The sequence below is a fragment of the Eublepharis macularius genome, chromosome 14 (assembly GCF_028583425.1).
Source record: "Eublepharis macularius isolate TG4126 chromosome 14, MPM_Emac_v1.0, whole genome shotgun sequence".
Taxonomy (NCBI): domain Eukaryota; kingdom Metazoa; phylum Chordata; class Lepidosauria; order Squamata; family Eublepharidae; genus Eublepharis; species Eublepharis macularius.
The window spans coordinates 31,559,675-31,581,315 of NC_072803.1; the positions used below are offsets into that span (position 1 = coordinate 31,559,675).

At 43.3% G+C, this 21,641-nt stretch overlaps 1 protein-coding gene across 7 annotated transcripts in view; it reads right to left on the reverse strand.

The window, feature by feature from the left end:
• SORBS3 (sorbin and SH3 domain containing 3) overlaps window positions 1-21,641 on the reverse strand; it is an 82,122-nt gene that overhangs the window by 33,716 nt on the left and 26,765 nt on the right. For 6 of the 7 annotated variants that reach the window (XM_054997371.1, XM_054997373.1, XM_054997372.1 and 3 more), the window contains 4 exons: window positions 11,493-11,565; window positions 8,790-9,038; window positions 2,663-2,795; window positions 971-1,203 (listed from right to left, as the gene is read on the reverse strand). In XM_054997371.1, the coding sequence (XP_054853346.1) occupies window positions 971-1,203; window positions 2,663-2,795; window positions 8,790-9,038; window positions 11,493-11,510 (633 nt within the window). In that variant the 5' untranslated portion in view covers window positions 11,511-11,565. The remainder of the gene's footprint in view (window positions 1-970; window positions 1,204-2,662; window positions 2,796-8,789; window positions 9,039-11,492; window positions 11,566-21,641) is intronic. The other variant, XM_054997367.1, reaches the window with a different exon arrangement.

Genomic DNA, 21,641 nt, shown 5'->3' on the forward strand with positions numbered 1-21,641 from the left:
TGAGAGAAACTCTTAGTCGAACACACTGAGAAAGGCAGTCTTGCAGATATGATGGTCCTCCTAGGCCGTGGAGGACTTTGAAGGTAATAACCAGCACCTTAAACTGAGTCTGGAAATTAATGGGTAACTAATTGAGAGTGCCTGCAGAATAGGTAATGCGCATACTGCATACTCCACCTAGTAAATGAGCTGCAATGTTTTGTATCAGCTGGCGTTTCCAAGACGTCTCCAAGGGCAAACCCATGTAGACAGCATTACTACACTTAGTCTCAAGCTTATGATAGCATGGGCGAACATGGCCAAATCAGTCCTGGCAAAGCAACTTGGCCTTGGCCCTGCCCCTCCAAAGCAGTGGCCTACCAGCAATTTTCCTGTACATTAGATGGCCAGCCTGCCACTGGATTGAAACCAATCCTCTGGAAGACGTGCTCTTTCCCACTCACTGCCTTCTTTCCATCTTTGGGGTAAATTGATCAGTGAAGAGGTATTGCTACTTCATAGGTAAGGCTGACAAAGAAAGGGAGGTGAGGATCTGTATTAGAGAGGCAACGAAGGAAGGTGAGGGAATATACAATTCTTGTGCTGACTTCCCATGTGCAAAGTACTGTTTGTAGCAAGCCAGCATTACATCTGCTCCAGGCCAATGTATTTTCATATTTGTGGAACTACTTTAATTCTCTCCATTTTAGCACAAAAAAATACTAAAATGTGTGTTACATATGGTTTTGTATAGATGATGCTTATGTAGGCCATTGGGCACATTGTCCATTTCAGGCGACTCACCCACAGTATTGCCTTTAATGCAGCTTTTGGATAAACTTAAGATGTTTGTGTCCAACTACAGATCCAGTCCAGCTTTGCATAGTTTGAAAGAACCAAGAAATTCCTAGCCTAGAAACAGAAGGAAACAGGAGGGAAAACAGCCAAGATTCTTGTATGCTGTTTACATCTCTCTCATCTGTGGACTCACCGATCGTGAGGCAATGGGCATCCCAGACTCGTCCACTGGTCCAATCCCATCATACTTCACCCAGCGTTTTTCCTTTCTCCGCCCATCCTTTGTCCAAGTGGCTGACCAGCTTGGTTGTGCAGCACCATTGACAACTGGCCTTGTGGCTGAATCTGTCGAGCAGGGAACAGTTGCTGCTTGGGATTTCAGTGGTCTGATTTCTTTAGCAGGCCAGGTTGGGTACCAGTTGTTGGCTGTAAAGAAATGGCAACAGTTTTAGACAAAGGAGCCAGCTGTGCTGGAGGTAAGGATGTTGCCTGGGTGAGCAGCATGCCATGAGATATTGCTGGAGCTATGTGTTTCCTGGGCAGATGCATAGAAAAAACAACAGGACAATTATGGTCTTTTGAGTGTTATTAAGTAAGATAAGATATAATGTAAATCTTTACCATTAAGTTTAAATGACAACTAAGAGGTAGTATTTGTAACAAGAAACGGGGGGTTGTAGTGCTGTTGAAAGTCAATAGAGGAAAGGGGGAGGGGAGGGGTGGGAATCATATATTATATCTATCGGGGATATTTAGTAAGTAAGATGTAATAATACTATATATATTATGTTATGTTAACCAGTCAATAAAATTTTAAACCGAAAAAACAGCAGGACAAATGACCCACCCTCCACACAACTCTTTTGTATCTCCAAAAGCATACTGGGCAGAAAGCAGGAACCAACGAAGCATCTCCTTCTTCTGCCCTCATGCTGACAAGCCAACCCCCCCCCCCACGCAAGGAAGGTGTGTGCCCCCCACTGCTCAGGTAAGTGGGGGCGGGGTGTGGGGAGCGGGGGTCTGGGATCCCACCGAGGGTCTGGGATCCCTAGCCTGACATCAGTTCCAATTTTCTTTGCACCCTCATCTGTATTGGATAACCAGTAGTGGGTGACCAGGGACTCTGTCCCACCTGAGCTCTAAAGTAGGTGGTGGCGGGAACAAACAGATATAGGTGTGAGGTTCATATGGTCTGCTAATGAAACAGGCCCTGGCACTATCACCCCACAATAGATCAAATTCTCTAGCCAAAAGTTAACTTGTCAAAACGTTCCACCTTTTCTGCTGGTAGGGTTGCCAGATGTCCAGTTTTCACCCAGACAGTCCAGTATTTCCTTGGATTGTCTGGGGGAAATGTCTCAAAATACCAGAGACGTGGCTGGAGGGGAGAGACAATAAGAGGAGGACGGGATAGGTGAGGAGAGAGTGGTGCAGCATGCAGGAAGCTGGCTCACTCACTGCAGTGCCCCGCCTGACCACTCCCCATTAAGGTGCACCCCTGGGAGGGCTGGGTTGGCTAGGCCAGCTTCCCATCACCTGCCCCTGGCTATGCAACCCCTCTGCTGAGCAACTTGGGCTGGGAGCCTGAGCAGCCTGGTGCAATAATGTCACTTCTGGAAATGGCAGCATTACACTGGGGCGGGGATCATGCATGCACAAAGATTGTTCTTGCATAGAGTACCACCACCCCTCTCCCCACGATCTGGTATTTTCCCAGAGCCCATCTGGCAGCCCTATCTGCTGTTGAGAGCACAGAAGATTCTAAGCTGGGACTTTTGAAGCTGCTTTCAATCAGACTCAAGCTAATGGACAACAGGATGATAAACAGGCAAAAGGCCACAATGTGTTCAATATCTTTGCCAGGAAGAATTGCCCCTCCCCTTACTTTGGCTGGAGCTACCATACTTCCACTGGGCTATCTTCCATGGTTGTGACATCCCATTGTTCACTGTGCGAGGGCTTGTGTCGTGGAACTCAAAATTCAGGGTGTTGGAGCCACAGTTACGAATCACAGGCACCTACAGGGAATGGATACAACACAGCCCATTAGCATTGTGTGCCTGTTCCCTTCTTTGCAATACTATAACAGTTTGAAAACTAAAGTAGATTAACTCTGAACCATAGGATTCCTTAACAAAAGGAATCCTCCAGATTCAATTTAAATATTGTTCTTGGAAGGTTCAGAGGCACATATATGGACAAGATAAATTTGTCCTTGTCATCTTGGGAACATAAACAATTTCCCCCACTATTTTTTGTCTGTCTATATTACTAAGCAATAACATTTGGGTTAAAAAACTATACTTTCTCTTGCTGACATATCTAAACAGCTAAAATAAAACACTTGTTTAGAAATAATTCATGATTTACTCAGCTACAAATAGCCAAAATTAATAACCATATAATATAATTTATTTCATCTTCTTTATGCTTTATGCTTTGGCCTATATATTTTTACATTTTCTAATTTACAGTTGTGACAGCTTGTCAACAAGTAATAAACTATGTTAATCTAATCACAGTTTTCAGGAAAAACCAGCAAACCTAATACATTATTCTGGAATGAGGCTTGATGAATTATGTTTCTATTGTATTAAAATGTTTTGTGAGCCAAGTCGAGGGCAGAAAGATGGCTTAGGAATTCCAGAGTAAAATAAAACTATAATAGTAGCCAATTCTAATTGTGAAAAAGAACAGCTGTTAGTAAAGAACTCAGATTATGATGTGAGGGATGAATGGACAGCCCAAGCGATCAGTTCAGACAAAACACCAAATCATGTTTTGGCACCATGGCAATGAGCCTTGTGCTCTCATGATCCCATCCTCCACACACATGCTGAAATTAGAGTTGTCAGGTAACTGGCAGGTTGACCTGCCGGTGGGGATATGGGAAGCGGCCATGATGCCATTTCCAGGGAAACCCCCGAGATCATAGATTTTCCAGAAATTTCTGAAGAGCTCTGACATCACCTAATTCCTGAAGAAAACTAACATCATGCCATTGGCCTGATGGCCATTTAAAAAAATTCTTCCATCGCTGCTCACAGTAGCAATGGGAAACAAGCACTGAGGGTGGGATATCCTCCATACCCATCAAGGGGCTGACAAGCCTACCTTAAATGCCCCCTTCTTGATTCAGACCAGTTTGCACTCAGCGTGACTCCCAATTCTGATTGGGAGGGCAAGCAATATGGCAAACTATGATTTTCTGTAAAGGAGGAAGAATTGGAGTGAGTGAGGGGAGAGGATGGAATAGGAAACCTGTGATTTTTTGCTTCAGCAGGGTTGCCAGGTCCCCTTACCTGTAAATAGGTTTGCCAGCCTCCAGGTAGTAAGAAAGAAAAAATGGGGGGTGGGGGGCGTCCTAATGTCAATGCAGAAACAAAGAAAATGCAGGGACCATGACAACCAAATCCAGCTTTTATGTTCCAAATTGTAGAACTGAAATATACAATGCACTGGAGCTTAATATTTTGAATGCATTTGGGGGATCTTTTTGGAAGTGGGCTTTCTTATTCATTTCATGATGCCATACATTATATTTCCATGTACATAATCAATTAAGTTTGCAAATGGAGTTGTAAATGAAATTATCTATTGCAGAAAGTTTTGCTTGAGGGTTACATCCTGATTTGTATTTGTATATTAATTTCAGAAAAGTTGTGGCTTTGGAAGAAGCATAACTCTTGCGAAACGGGAAAATTGCAAGCCGGCAAGCCCGTTGCCATCTCCCGCCGGGAGGTTTGGTGGTATTTTTTGACTCAGTATTTATATATATTAAGCTCCAGTGCATTGTATATTTCAATTCTACAATTTGGAACATAAAAGCTGGATTTGGTTGTCGTGGTCCCTGCATTTTCTTTGTTTCTGCAGCCTCCAGGTAGTGGCTGGAGATCTCCTGGAATTACAACTGGTCTCCAGGCCACAGAGATCAGTTCACCTGGAGAAAATGGCTAGTTTGTGGGATGGACTCTATGGAATTATGCCATGCCAAGGTCCTTTCTCTCCCCAAACCCCACTTTCTCCAGGTTTCTCCAGGTTTCACCCCCTAGATCTCCAGGAATTTCCCAACTTGGAGCTGGCAACCCTAACCTGTAAACCAGAGGTAGAGGGCAGGCACTCCTGGCAGGGGGACACCGCTTCTCTTCTGCCTTAAGTGCGCTCTCCTCAGTCTCCTCAAGGACGTCACTTCCAGTCTCAGCAAGGCTGATTCTTTAGGAACTGGCCCAAAACACAGCATTTAAACTGGAAGTGACATCATCAGGGAGACTGAGGGGCACGTGCGTGCCATTTTGCTGCGTGTTCCTGCCAGTGTCCCCACATCTTCCCGCTATGCCAACCAAGTAAGCAGTGCCAGGGAGCAGCAGCTGGGGGCAGAGGACCCCACCAGCGAGGGTGGACGGGCTGGCAACCCTGTGCTTCAAAAAATGGCTGCCAAGATCACATGAGGTAATCTCACAAGATTTTGGTATTTTAAAACGGTTTTCTTTTATCCCCTCCTTAAGATTTTTCTGTAAATCTGGGGGATCCCCTAGATTTGTACAAATATCCCCTCTTTCTGTACCTGTTGTGCAGACTGTTTGAATACGTTCTGCTCTTGTCTGAGGCCAGGTTCGGAATTAGATAGTACAAATACATGATGAAACAGATTATGGACAACTACCATGTTTAAAATGCTGTTTTTATATTGCATTTTTTTAAAAAAAACTTCATTGTGTCTACAAAACAAGAGTCTACCTGAACTATTTTCTTCAGCAGAACTGCTTAAACAGTCTTACATGTTGTTTGCTAAAGTAACTTGAGAGGTGTTTCAGAAGAATCCTATATAAACCTGGGCAGGAAGGTCAAAAGTCATGTTTTCCTTTAAGTTATCAGATAAAGAAGAACACAGGTGCTGCTACTCCTCAGGAGAAAAAACTTGGAAAAAATAAGAGAATTAACCCTATAGTTACAGTCTAGTTTGCAAGACTGTTTAAGCAATACATCTTAAGGTGATTCAGATAACAAAAACATTTTAGGGAGAACAGGGCAGAGGATTTACCATACCATTAATTAAATGTATGTATTTCTTAAAGAGAAAGGACACAGATACATCATCAAAAAATTTCTTGTTGGCACTGTTTTTTTCTATTTCAGCCAGCCACAAATTTCAGAGGGGTAACTATGTCAGTCAGTTGCAGCCAAAACAAGAAAGCACCTTAAAGACCAACTAGAATCCGAAGGTATGAGCTTTCAAGAGTCAAAACTCTCTTTGTCAGATACATTTCGAAGTGGAAGTATGTAGGGTTTTATCCAGCTAGAAAGTGGGAGGGATATTTAAAGTAACTTTACAATGTATAATCACTGGACCTAACAACACCAGCTATACCATCTCAAGCTCATTTACGTGTTCTTTTTCCAATGTTACACATGCCATCATGTGTTAATGATACCTTTCAACAGTGAGACTGCTGAAATCAAGTTGATTTGCAAATTCAGAGCAATGAACACCCTGTCTTAATAGGGACATTAGTTTCTTCTCTTACTTCTGCTTTTCACACCCCAACTCTATCAAGATGATTACAGTATTATTAAAACCTTACAACCTTACTTTAAATACCCCTCCCACTTTCTGGCTAGATAAAAATCCTACATGCTTCCACTGCTAAACATATCTGAAGAAGGGAGCTTTGACTCCAGAAAGCTCATACCCTGGAAATTTAGTTGGTCTTTAAGGTGATACTGGACCCGAATCTTGCTCTTCTACTACAAACCAACACAGCTACCCACCAAAACCAAAACATCTTGAGGCACTTTAAAGGCTAACACACTTATTGGAGCATAATCTTTCACAAACTACAACCTAGTCTCCTTTGTCAGAGGCATGAAGAGCCAGTTTGGTGTAGCGGTTAAGAGCGCAGGACTCTAATTTGGAGAACTAGATTTGATTCCCCACTCCTCCACTTGAAGCCAGCTGGGTGACCTTGGGCGAGTCATCATAACTCTCTGGAGCTCTCTCAGCCCCACCCACCTCACAGGGTGTTTTGTTGTGGGGATAATGATAACGTACTTTGTAAACCATTCTGAGTGGGTGTTGTTAAGTCATCCTGAAGGGCGGTATATAAATTGAATGTTGTTGTTGTTATTGTTGTTATTATTACATTCACTGCACTGGATCTATTTGTGTTTTTTTATTGCATGTTTTCTCCAAGGAGCACAGATGCTTTCCCTCATTTTGTCCTCGCAGCCTTTCCTTCTAGCCCAGCGTTTCCCAACTTTTTTTCTCCATGGAGGAGCCTCTAAATTAAATTTTAAAATCCCAAAGAACTCCTACCTATGGAAACATTTACAGGCCAGAAAAAGTTGATGGCAGGGAGTGCAATTCAGTTACTGCTAAATTGTTGTCATTTGTATTGCCAGTTCTCCATAACAATATGAAACAAATACAGAGGCAATGCAACTAAATGCAAGCTTAGTAACCAGGATATTTTGAGGGATATTGGAGTATCTTGCAGTATTGCAAAGTTTTTATGTATGTATTCCATGATTTCTTGAAGAACCTAGGATTTTCCAAAAATCTGGCTGGGAAACACTGCTCTAGCCTCTACGATGTGTGCATGAGCAACAGTTCTTCCAGAAAAATGAATAATGCATCACACATGGGTACTTAATAGTTCTTATGCTGACATGGCTGATTTCCCAAGCTTTATTATTTTTGGATGAGTTATTATAAACAATATGTTAATTTTTACTGATATTTTAGTTAGTATTTGCAAGATAGTATTACATTTCAATTTGTTTCATATGGTATGCTAAGCTGATTGTGTAACTGTTTTCAGGTTGCCTCTGCAGCCTTGTCCTTTGAAAGACTTCAATTCTTAGTTATCTCATTACCTTACCACTTGAGATTTCTGTTTCTTTTGTTATGAAAATAGAGTAGCACCTTTAAAATGAAATAACGTTTTGTTTACAGAGCATGAGTGTTTGTAGGCTATTTATCTATTTCAGGGATCCCCAATTTTGTTGAGCTATTGGGCACTTTTGGAATTTGGAGAACAGGGAGTAGGTTCCACAGGGTGCCTTCTACAATGGACACAGCTGTTTTTGAATCCAACACAAAGATGATGCCTGCTAGGTTCTTTCGAAGCATTTCCTACTCCAATGGAGAAAAGCAAGGATTGGCTGTTTGATTTGGAGAAGAGATGATTTGTCAAAGAAGCAAATGGGCACCAGGAAGCTAACTGGTGGCCACCATGGGATGAACAGATACCATGCTGGCGATTACTGATCAACCTCAACAGAGACTTGTATAAGCCTATTAGTCCACTTCTTTTCCTGAAGTCTCATTGACCGGCTCTGGAAGTGGGCCTCCCAGAGTTCAAGTCAGAAAGTGGAGGGGTGTAAATGAAAAGGAACGTACAACTGAGGGGAGCAAAATCCTCTCTCTCTATTTTGTTGCTCTCCATTATTTGAAGAACTTTCTTTCTAAACCTTCCAGTATGGGAGCTGGCCTGGAAGAAAAATACTTCAGTGTAGTGAACTGAAGGGGAAAGTTTTACTTTTTGTTCACCCTCACACAGTCTGTTCCAGATGAAAATTAGACCATTGCATAGCCACTTATTTTATAAGTGAACAGGACAGACACATGAATATGCAAACATGGTTGCCCCCTGCTATGCTGAGTTGTCTTTCTCTTTCTCTCTCTCATTCACACACACTCATTTAAACCAGTGTGATATAGTGGTTAGAGTGTCAGACTAGGATCTGAGGTCACACAGGTTCAATTCCCTGTTCTATCATGGAAGCTTGCTGGGAGATCTTGGGCCACATACTCTTAGCCTAAACTACCTCACAGGGTTGTTGTGAGGAAAAAATGGAGGAGAGGAGAATAATGTAATCCACTTTGGGTACCCATTGGAGAGAAAATCTCACACTGTGTAATCTGCCTTGAGTCCCAGTGAGAAAGGTGGGCTATAAATAATTAAATAAATAAGTTTCTGAGCATGCCGAAGTCACTGGGGCCCACCACTCACTCTGCGATGTGAAGAAGCCTTCACAGTTTGCGGAGTAGATGTCGCCTGAGGAGATATTGGGCTCATGCTGCTGTTAAGAGATGGCATTTTTTGAAGGTGTGAAGGGATAAAGTGATCCAGACTGAGGTCCAGAGTTGCCTCAGGTTGTCCAGCCTGAGGTGACAGAGAAGCGGCACTGGGCCTTCCTGCTTGGGAAAGAGAAGAATGGTTGCCATTTGCGTGAAGACTCTGCCCTGCATAGAATGTACCCTAGAGAAGAAAGAAAAAGAGGGGGAGGTTAGACATTTGAAAAGAGGAAGTATTTAACATTTTCATCTGAACCTAGTGTGTACAGGCCTAGTGCTTTTGCTGAGCCCAAGTACTGAGTTGTTCCCAGTACAACAGTTTTGAAAGCCATTATAAGATTTCACAACTAGAGCCAAAACAAATTTGTTTTCAACATTCTCAAAAAATTCCTTTGCAAATTTTCATGTGGAATATTTTCTAGAGTCTCTTGAATAGTTGTGGAAATGAATAACTTTTGTATTAGACAAGGAACAACACCTTTTAATCATCACGACTATCCAGCAATTGATATTTGACAGCTGACATCTAATGCAACTTGGCAGTTCTTGATAACTGACGTGCAGTGTGATATATTTATATTTGATAGGAAAAGTGTGAAAGCAATTCAAGTGGTTTATACTTATTGGCATCACTAGATTGATTTTGGCAGGTGTCCAATATGAAACATCAAAAGCCTTTAGCTGTCAAATATGAAGTACATTGCAAGTTTCCTCAAAATTTGAATGGTGAAGCTGAAAAAATTTCCCATTTCAGATATTTCAGATATTTTAAAATATTTGTTTTAGTGGAGACAATTCCCCCCTTAATTTCTACACATCACAGAATTTCTGTATGATTCAGGGTACTCAGCCACAGACAGAATAGCCATAGAGGGTTCAGAACATTGGCTCCTTTCTTCCCTGGCATGTGCAATTAAAACAGCTACATGACAGGCAAAGGTACAAAAGGTTAAGACCTTTCCAAGCCTAGCTTCACCAGTTAAATTTCTAAAAAAATGCTGGCAATGTGGGCAGGACCTGCGGAAAATGTATACCTTCATATCGACTTGGTGCCAAAGACACTGAGGCCATGATCTTTCCAAAAACATCATACCAAATCAGGTTTGGGAAAGATCACAGCAAAAATGGGGGCAAACTCAGAAGCAGGACAAATAGAGGATGACATCATGGGAATGCTCTCAAAAATAGCTCTGTGGTAAGGAAACCAAGGCAAAGCAAAACAGCTGCCTGCAACAAGTAGCAAGAGAGGGTGCAAAGTAAGAAAGAGGAGAGGGGTGTGTGTTATGGGTGGCAACTCAAACAAATGGTCAGAGACCACAGGCCATGGAGAGAGGCAAGGAGATGTGTAAGCTTGGAAGCTCGTCCCAAGTTCCCTTTAGTTTCTAAGCCTTAAGACAGATCATGGCTCTTACAATTTAGATCCTGTCTCATGAGGGTAGAGTGCTTCGTTTGTGGGTTTAGTTAAAGCTCAGACTGTCTAATTTGGAAATCTATCAGGCTCATCTGTCATTTGTAAATCTATCAGGGGTATGAGTACAAGTGGTCAAGTTTCATGGAAGACAGCTGTCAGTCCAGTGGGGGTCAATGGTGAGTAGCACAGTCCAAACCAGGTAAGGGTCAAGTTCTAGAGACACCACCCAAGGTCAGAAGGGCTAGAGGCAGGTAAGACAGGAGATAAAATATCCAAGACCCTGGGGCAGGGACTTAGACATGCTGTTGTCAACAAAGACAAGCTGTGCAGATCCAGGAACAGGCACTGAGGCTGGGCTTTATATGGCTTAGTGGAGTGGACTCATATTGGTCCTTAAGGGTCAGCTGACTGAACATGTAGTCATGTGGTAGGTTTGGTACTGTAGTCTAGAGGGCACCCTGGATGTACCAAACTCATTCTACAAGGCTCATAGTGACACTTAGGGTTGCCATCCTCCAGGTGGGGCCTTGAGGTTTCCCAGAACTACAACTGATCTCCAAACAACAGAGATCAGTTCCCTTTGGGGAAATGGCAGCTTCAGAGGGTAGACTCTATGGAATCATATCCTGGCTGAACTCCCTCTCCCCTAGCAAACTCCCCCCTTTCCAAACTCCATCCCTAAACCTGTAGGAATTTCCCAAGCTGGTAACCCTAGTGAAACTATAGTGATGGTGGCACAAGTTATTATAAGTCAATGATGAGACATACACACTTGGCTGCATACTAAATCCAGGCCTCTATAGGTATATTTTGGAGAGATGCCCACCTGAGACTGGGAACTGGGATATTTTGCCTTCTTGCTTGGAAATCAAGGGATGAGTAACAGCTTAGCCACTCCTTTGCTTTGTACATGTTATCTAATCATCCCTCACAGAGGGTTCTAAACGTCACAGGATTTCTTCCATGGGAATATGAGACAGGAATGCCTCCCTCTGGATCCTGGTCAAATGCCTGACCAGAAGTCCCACTGGCTCAGCCAGTGATGGATTAATCCCTGCCCTTGTTGGCAAGAGACTTCAACAGTTCCCCTGGGATCTTTAGTCCACATCCCAGACCAATCTGTTCAGAAACATTTCCTGTTATTTAAAGACACAGCACAGTGATGGTAATAATAATAATAATAATAATAGCAATGTCATCATGAGCAAAGCATAATCAGAAGCTCACATTCAGAGGCTGAAGCATCCCAGATCTGGGTATTCAACACCGTCAATCACATGCAGAGAGTTGTGGCTTCTAGCTGGGTTGGGGAGAAAAAGAGACGTTAGTGACATATGAGGTCACCTGGAAGGGGGATGGAATCGTTGAATATCATCTTTCTTGTTCTTAGGAGATACCAGTTACAGAACACTTTGCTGAATATCACCTGAATAAATTTAAAGAAATTTATAAATTACTTAAACTCAATACAGATGCCCTCTTGAGATTTTGTAAATGATTTTATAAACAAAAACTACCATTCGTTTATGTCCTTCATTACTTAACCCAAAGAGCCTTAAAAAAACAAGTATGCCTCTCAACATAATCCTAAGGCTATCCTTTGACCCTTATGCCAGCAAAATTAGCACAAGGCTAGCATGATGCCATACTGATGTAAACCTAGTGCCAGTTGGCTGTGCCCAGGTAGGGACCAAACATAATCTGATGGTGCAAAATCTCAAATATATATGAAACTCATCGGAGGCCTCTGACATCATAACACTTAGGAGTATGATGCAAGGCTCCCAAACTAGGAACCCTTCAACTGTGCTCTATGCATAAGTGGAAGAGAGAGGGGAATGTGTGAACATGACAACAAGCTGCCTTTGTTCCTGTGACAGATAAGCAGAGGTTTGTCATGAATGATGTCTGCATATGATGAATGAGTATCTTCCATCCTCTCAAACAACCAGAATGGCTCTGTGTCTTAGGTATGCATCCCAAAAGCACAGATCTTTTTGTCAAATAGCATGTGGCCATTCAAAGTCTATTATGAACCATTATATGGCCCTATTACTAGATCCAATACTGCAGCCTAGAGGGCCCCCTTGGTGCACTAAGCTCCAGGTCACTTGAAATGTTACTTCCTTCACAAGTTCACCACGGAGCCAACCTGGGCTCCATGCAGACACACAGCAGCTCTGGGGAATAGCTTGGATGAAAAAAGGAGAGCCCAAACTGGTTCAGAAAGCTGACACTGGGGGAGGAGAGGTCCCGCCTTTCTCCCAAATGTTTTTATTCATGCAAAAACAGTGTGGGGGGGGGCAGGGAGTTTTCCTGTTTCTGCTGCTCCACATGGAGGTATGATGTGTATGTGCAGCAACAGAAACGGGAAAACTCCCCCCCCCCCCCCACACACACACATGCACTGTTTTTGCACAGAGAAAAAAGCTTGAGAGAAATGCAAGAGCTCTCCCCCCCTGTCATCAGCAGCTTTCCGAGCCCATTTGGGCTGTTTTTTTTTTATTTATACAAGCTATTCTCCAGAGCTGCTGTTTGTCTGCATGGAGCCTAGCCTGGCTCCATGGCGGACTTGTGAAGGAAGTAATGTTTAGAAGATCATAGTGACACTTAGGACTGCCATCCTCCAGGGCCGTTTCCAGATGGCTTACCTGCCTCCGGAACGTCGTGCCATGTTGCGGGGAAAACGTGAAATATCGCGTTTTCCCCGCAACATGGCGCGACGTTCCGGAGGCAGGTAAGCCATCTGGAAACGGCCCAAGTGAGGCCTGGAGTTCTCCCAGAATCACAACTGATCTCCAAGCTAAAAGAAGGGTGACTGAAATTGCGTGAATTCTCAGATCTGAAGTTCTTTGAGCTGCTAGGCCTCTTGTGTTTCCCTTTCCTCTTTTCATTGTGCCCCAAGATTGAAGACTTCATGGTTTAGAACTCACCACAATTTGTCACGTCACTTGAATCAGTCCCTTAAATTGCAATTTGTTTCTTGCCCAGAGACCCAACATTTACTGGGATTAAGCTAACTGCAGTTTCCCAAATCAGGAAGTTTTCAGTCTTGGTGCAGTGTACAAAGGGAGGGGGAAGGGAGAACATGAATCTGAGGATATTTGGGGTAGGATTTGTTCTGTTATAGCTTCTTCATAATGCCTGAATGTGTGAATGAATGGAGCATGAGTTGGATCTGACCCTTATGTTGGTCTTTAAGGTGCTACTGACTAAAATCTTGCTCTTCTACTATAGACTGAGGGCCAAGCTAGAAGTGACGAATTACACTTGAATGGCAAGTGAACAGACTCCCATGTATTCCTCCCTGTTCACTTGCGCTCCACGCTTCTAGCTTGGCCCTTACACAGCTACCCACCTGAAATTATCCTAACTCTTCACTGATCAAAGCCTTCCTCCAGTCTAAGGGGCTTGAGTGATTCCAGAGGAAGAGCACTCAAGTTGGAGGAAGGCTCCTTAAGCAGAAGGAAGGCTCCTTGGAGGTTGTTTGGATCCACCCCAATGGAAAAGTGGATATAAATAAAATGCAAGATATAAATGCTCTTAAAATGCAATTTAATCTTGAATGTATCCCAGGAGACAGACTGTGAGCTTTGTGATGCATATTGTCCCCAACACTGAAATCTCCCTCAACCCACTAAAATTTGAAATGGCAGCCCAGCTTTATAATCTCTCTATAGGCACTAGCAGACAACTCTTAGTCCCATCAAGGCATTTCAGCCTATGCCATCAATACGGCTGATGGTTAGAGCAGAACCAACTGTACGGCTGGATTAACTGAAATCTCTCATGGAAGAAAAAGACTTGCTGTTTCCCGGGAGCATTTCAGTATGACGGGCATAAGCCATGTCTGCTGCCTTCTCCTGCACTACTGGCCCATACAGCACTGCCAGTGGCTCAGTTGATTGGGCAGAGATGTGGCCCCAGTGCCCAGTGAAATGGTCTGGTGCTCCAATGCTGGCACATGTTTCAGGGGTTGCCTACCTCTGCCCTAAAGCTATTTGCACAGCCTTAGCAGTGGCTCTGTGACATGGCAGGATGCAGGCAGAGAATGAGGAGTCATGAGCCTTCTCTTGAAGCAAGAAGGTTGGGGCACAACATGACCTTGTACAAGCCAGCACTCCTTCTGATCATACCGTTACCAACCCCTAGCCCACAAATCCAGCAAATGAGCTTTTGATAGGTCACAGATCTGGTGGAATGATTAACTGTTTCAACTGCATTTCAGATCTGATCCTCCCCCAGGTAAACTTAAGGCAGCTTCTAACTCTCCAAACTGTTCTCATGTTATTGAAACAAGACAGTCCCATCTATTATCCACTCGTGACGCTGTTCTCTGCCGGGCAGTGGAGAAACAAAGTCTCCTTTTGGCTGCTGGTGCAATGCCCACAGCGAGGTCACCGCCTGGCCCCATTTCTCTGCCAGTATAGGGGAGTGCTGTGTCTGGTCTTTCATTGCTGCTATGACAATGCAAATCGTTTTACATTCATGCAATTCTCAAACAACACTCTACAGTTTGTTCTGCTGCATGGCCGCGTACTTGCGGGGGTGTATAAAAGTGGATTCGGCAGGAGAGGAAGCAAAGGTTTAATAGAGTGGGAGTCAAGAATCTCTACGTGGACGGAGCCTGTGGATAGGGAAAGGGGAAGGGAACTGGAGGCAAGCCTACAAGGATGCCAAAATGGGGAACAAGCAAGGTCTGTCATTAACCGAACTTTGTAGCAATGGGAATCTCTTCCCCAAATCCCTCATTTTAATCGAACAAAGAAAAGATAGATACTGGAGAGTATCCAGCAACAAACAATAAAAATAACAAAGAACTTCTTTAAAAAGTGTTTGCTTAGCATAAAAAAATGGAATTGCAGAAGAGAGGAAATTACATTTTTAAGTACACTATAGGTTGACATAAAGCAGTCTTCCAAGATCACCAGCGGTATTCATTTTGCATAATTTAGCTTGATTTAGCTTAAAAAGCAAGGAGCTATTTTGAACACTGTATGCTCATCTTCTGACCACTATTTGCCATGTTGTATTGCAATCCCTCTGGCTTTCTGAGCATTCACCAGGCATTATTCACATGTTTTCAAATCCAGAAGGCTAGAAATTTGTTTTTTCCCTTTTAAAATGAAAGCCAAGATTTCCAGGAAGCTTAATATTGTAACCACATTCTGTGCTTTTTCTAAGCTCATATGAAATTGCAGCTTACATAGCAGCCAGAACCATGTACACTCTGAATTGAACGGGAGGGAATTATTACAATTCTGCATCAAGATACTCAACAATTTCTGACCGAAGGAATGACTGATTCAGTGACTCGTTAACATGTTTGCCTGCCAGAGCATCCATGAAACGCTAACATTACATGTGGACATCAGAACACAATGTGTTTTCATATGCTACTGGATAGGTTTTCAAAAACTTGCTGTAGTATGCAAAATGTCAATTCATCGGGTGCATTAGATTTCAGAAAATCTGCCGCTGCCACCGCCTCCTCCTCTTCCTTATCCCTCCAAAACAAGTTCAAGGGTTAACTTAAATTGGTTACATCAAAAAATCATTCCTCCAAAGAATCTGAGGCTCTTTCTCCATGGTTCTTCCCTTCTCCATTTTATCCTTAGAACAGCCCTATAGGGTAGTTTAGGCTGACAACAAACGCCAGGCCTAAGATCACCCAGCAAGATTCACAGCTCAGGGACAGTAGGGTTTGAATCCAGTGGCACCTTAGAGACCTATAAGATTTTCAGGGTATGAGCTTTTGAGAATCAGAGCTCTCTTCTTCTTTGGCATCTGAAGATGAGAGCTTTGATTATCGAAAGCTCATACCCTGAAAATCTTGTTGGTCTCTAAGGTACCACTGGGCTCAAATCCTGCTGCTCTACTGCAGACCTAGCTGAAACAGCTGAGGGAAGATATGAACCTAGGTCTCCCCAGTCCTAACCACTATGCCACATGGACTCTCGAACTGAAGATGGTTATCAAAGCTCAACCCTGTTGTCATGAGATCTGCCTTGGCAATCATCTCCATATCAAATTAAGGCTGGAGCACTGAATCTTGATCATCCCAAGGCATCCGGTTATTATCTAGTCATGTCCTCCAGTTGTGAGTGATCTAGATAGAAACATAGAGCTGGAAGGTACCCCAAGGATCATCTAGTCAACCCCCTGCAAAATGCAGGAAATTCATAGCTATCTCCCTCTCTCTCCTCCCCCAATGACCCCTGCTCTTTGCCCAGAGGAAGGCAAAACATCTCCAGGATCCCTGGTCAATCTATCCTGGAGGAAAATTTCTTCCAGACCCCAAAGTGGTGATTGGCTTTACCCTGGGCATGTAAGAAGGGACCATGAGATTAACACAGTTCTCCATCAAACTAGACTGTTTTCCAGATAATTGATACTTTGTTATTGGTTTTAAACCATTTTAACTCCCACCCTGTGCCAAATACATAAACAGAACTACAATTTCTAGGTTTCCCTATGGAGAGGAAATAATTACTAAACTGGCTGAACTCTGTAATGCAAACACATGCAAACACCACAATATCCAGTCCACACATAAGGAATGTATGGATGTTGTAACCTTGCTTCAAAGCATGTGTGTGCAAGGTATGGAGAAAGCAATTTTGCCAAGGAAATTCAGCTTAAGTTTAAGACCAGCTTAAACTTTTAGATATTTATAGCGCATGCTTCCCGGTAAGAGGGTGTCTTTCTCAAGGCTGAGGTTCCAGAGTCAAGGTAGGAGCTGTAGCCAACAGCATATCATAGATGCTGTACCAGCAAAGGCTGTGAGTCAACTGAGGCCTCAAATGCCACTGCAAGGAGACGGAGAAACAGCCCCCTTCCCTCCAGGACCGGGCTGCTGGTGCAGCGCCTGACAGGGCTGAGGTGGTTCAGGCCTTTGAGAGGCCTGAGGGATTGGTGGATGAGTGACCTCTGATATAGCAGGAGGCTCTGGGTTGGAAGGTTCAGGGTCCAAGTCTGAATCTGAAGGCAGGGCTGTTTCCCAGGCTGAGCAGCCTGACTCAGACTCTTGCACATGGAAGGGTGTCCCATCCCAACTACCTTTTTCTGTAGTGGTGGTATTTGCCCAGCTCCCTCTTCCTCTTTGGCCTCTTCATCTGACGAGCAGGAGCCACCCAAGGTGGCTTACATAATTGTTCCTTCTACATGTTGTCCTCACAGCAACAACCCTGTGAGGTATGTTAGGATGAGAGTGAGTGATTGCCCCAGGATCAACCAGCAAATTTCCATGGTAGAGTGGGGATTTGAACTTGGGTCTCCCAGATCCTAGTCCAAACACTACACTCTACTGGTTCTCAATCTATATATTTGCTACAAATACACATTTTAAGCATATGAAGCTGCTTTATGAGTCAGGCCTAGGGTTGCCAGGTCCAGGTTGGGAAATTCCTGGAGATTTTGAGGGTGGAGCCTGGAAAAAGTGGAGTTTGGGGAGGGGAGGGGCCTCAGTGGGGTATAATGCCATAGAGTCTATCTTCCAAAGCAGCCATTTTCTCCAGGGGAACTGATCTCTGTAGCCTGGAGATCAGTTGTGATTCCGGGAGATCTCCACCCACCACCTGGAGGCTGGCAACCCTAGTCAGGCCAATTGTTTACCTTGTGGTATCAGCTACTCAGACTGGCAGCAGATCTGTGGGGTATCAGTCAGAGAAAGGTCTTTCTTTATACCAGCACTCAAGATCCCTTTAACTGGAGGGAACAAGGTTGGAATGTGGGAACTTCTGCGTAAAAAACATGTGTAAGCCATGTACCTATTTTATTTTTACGTTGCGTTTTTAATTTATGGCCTTTTAAAAAAAGGCTAAAAGACTAAAGAGGGAAAGTGCTCAGCCTACAAACAGAATATTTGCTCTGGCGCTGAAGTGGATTAGTCAAATGTAAGGAAGCCTCTTATCAGTTTTCTCTTGGCAAAGAGTTTGCTAGAAAAGAGTGTGTGAGAGGATACAGGCTGGTCAAAACTGGGCCACTCTACAACTTTTAGTAGTTATCAAAGCATAACCAGAGGGTATGAAAATTTGCTTCTTGTTCTGTCCTTCATTAAACATCCACTGGGCACTTTTATAGCCAAATGCCACCCACCCAAATCCCTCCAATCAAATGGGTGATATTCGGTTTCCAGCCAATAAGAACGTAGCTGCTATCCCCTGGGGTTCCATTCTAGCTGTTCATGCAGAACTCATTAACTAGTAGGTTAAATGATTGGCCAAAATACATTGCCAGTCAGCACCCAAGTATGAAGACAAAAATCATCTCCCAAGTTTCAAAACAGCCTGTGTACATAACCCAAAATAGAACTGACTTTCACAATTAGAGGGAGGGAGGCGGACGCACACATAGACTCTGGGATGCGATCAAAGGAAACCTGGAGAAAATTGCTACTAGGACTGTTCTACTGAGAAAACAGTTCCTATCACAGCCTTGCCTTGGCCCTTCAAGCAGAATCAGATTTTTACACAAGAAATGCTATTTTTATATTCAGTGCTTTGTGTTTTTTTTAAGTGCTGTTATTCATATATAAGTGGCATGGATTTCCACCAATTCCCCCCTCAGGAGGACTTGGGGTGGAAGGTGCAGGTATTCAGTACCAGTGATTACCACTGCAAACAAAAGCCCTGAATTTATATATTGTCACCAAGTCAAATGAGCAATGTAAGATGCCTGCCATGAGAAACTTGCCCTCTACATTTACATGGTGGAAAGGAGAAGAGAACAGATGGAGGGGAGAGAGATGACACAACCATAAGGGTTGACTGGCACTAAACATGACTAAATATGCAGGGTTGCCAACTTCCAAGCAGGGAATTAATTCTAGGAATTAATTCCTAGAAGTAATTACAACTGACTTTGCATAGTCCTGCGTAGTAGACCTAGGCCAAATCCACACTTCCCTACCTTCCGGTTTTCCTGCTCATTTATTGCACTGGATTCTATCCCGCAATGTCCCAGGCTGTGTTCACATTCCCTTTCTTACTGAGTCAGCGTTGCGCTATGCTTCATTCACATCCCTGGGAGAAAAGCAGGATAAAGGGTGGGTCTAGATCCACCGTCGCTGATGACATGATTGTTTTTTAATTTAATGAGAGATTTCCGCTATATCAATTTTCCGCTGTATTGTGAATACGTTTGATTCATAGACAACCGAGACCAAAGTAGCATTTTCTGTTGGTCAGAGAGCCCCAGGAGAGCACAATGGGTCACTGAAAAAGGCTGAGGACATTGGTGGGGCACAGGTGTTTGCATGGCCAGTTACCACAGACTACCGCTCAACTATATTTATAGGATAGCGATTTTTCTCTATACCGATAATTGTAATTTTTTTTTAAAAAGCCTGAAAAGAGTCAACCTTTGCAGCCACAGTCTGCTTATCGGAAATTACCTAGGCTGTCCTTCGGCAGTAAAACATTATTCACTGTAATAAAAATGACACCCTTGATACCTCCACGGGCTTTTTACAATGCCACTTCCCAAACTGCTTGGGAATTGAAATGGGATTGTGCAATAGCGCTAGGAAAGCACCCTTTAAAAAAAACTGGACGGGGGTGCGGGCATGCCTCGGACAGAGTTGGGACCATAAGAATTGCTTGGCAAAGAGGGATGGTTTTCCAGCAAGGCATGAAACAAGGAACTGGGGGTGGTTAAGAGCAGGCGGTCTCTTGGTGAACCACTTCTATTTGTTCACATCCATGGTGAGAACTGTGCAAGAGAAGCGTTGGAAAGCATGACAAACTCGTCTGAGGCGCAGCATAACACATGCAAAAGAATGGCGGGATTGAGGTGAGAGTATGTGAACAGCCCTCTGAGCAGCACATAAATGGTGGGAAAATAGCGGCAAACTTGAGACGTGTGGATTCGGCCCTAGACAGACATTCTAAAGTGTGGTAAAAATAGTTTTAACACTTATAATGCCAAAACCACTGTTAATAAATAGCTGTTATGAACATTTTAAAGGAAAAAACACAGTTTTTTTGTATAAAGGATCTTTTTTCCTTTGAAGTGCAAGAGGGTTAGTTTCAATTAGCAAAACAAGGCAGGCTTGAAGTGTTAAACCTCTTCTCCTTACAGCCCCAATCCAAATCAGGGCTGTGAATGTTTGTAATTTACTTTTGAAAGGTGAACAAAGATCCCTGACAACTTGTGGCCCACATTTGCAGCTTTTTGAGACATTTGTTCTCAGGCACAAGATGTTCAGACTGATTCCTCCATACGTAGAATGTGTCTTTCTTCACCCTCAGCATGATGGAAAGAGTTCCAATGCACGTCCCGCATCCGGGAAATAAGTGCCTCCTTATGCAGCAAAAGCGTATTCAAAACCACTATTGCCACACTTCAAAACAGTTTTGTCTGTCTTCATTCTAAGGGAGCTGGAGGCCTTTGGATAATTTAGAAAAGCAGTGATGGAAGAGGGAAAGATGTGAATGTGATTTGCTGCTGCTAGGGTTACATTACAATTTGATATTTTATTTAATAAAAACAGGCACTTGCAGCCAAAAGGATGAATTTTATTATATTGTCCCCATGTGTCAATTCATTAGACTTCATCCTCCCAGTACACTCCAATTTAATTGGCTGCACCCTGACTCCCCAAATCCATCTAGCTCTATCTTGCAAACTCTTAAAAAATCACCCTGCATTGTCCCCAGATTAATCAAAAAATATCCCTCCTTCCAGCCACTGACCAGGTATTGTTAAAATCACAAGTTGGTAACCCAATGTGTGGCCCACAAGTCACACAGGCTTGCCTTCAATGCTGTGCATTTATTGCAGGATAGCAGTTCCCCTGCATTCAGCTCAGCACATATAGACACTTGCTCAAACCAGCTTACTCCCTGTGGTTTGATTCAGTATCTCGGACAGCTCCCCTTCGGGGAATTTCAATCAATCTTCTCTAACTAATAGTAGCCAACCATCAGTTTAACAAAGGTCTCTCAGCTTCCATCAAAATATTTTGTCCCAGATAGAACACACCATTTCTTCTTCCAGCTATAAATTGCTTTAAGGAATGCCAGTCTATGCGAATCATGAGAAATTATTGGGTATTTCCTGTGATTTAAGTAGGGATGAGTAATTCTGTTCTTTCCCACCCAGCAACTCCCATGACTTCTCCATTTCGAAAACTTTTTTAAAACTTTTTTTTAGTTCTTCCAAAATATATTTAGATTGTGCAACCTATCAGCAAGCCAGAGAGATCTAGAGAGAGAAGGAAACCTGTTTTCCTTTCAACACCCCAACTTTTTATTGCATTTTAACTGTTTGAAGGGTTCCCTCTTTTGGGATGCATATTGTGCCAGATGAACCATGCTGGATCTTAACAAAGGCCCATCTTAGACACACATCATCCTATACTGCGGTTACCAGCTA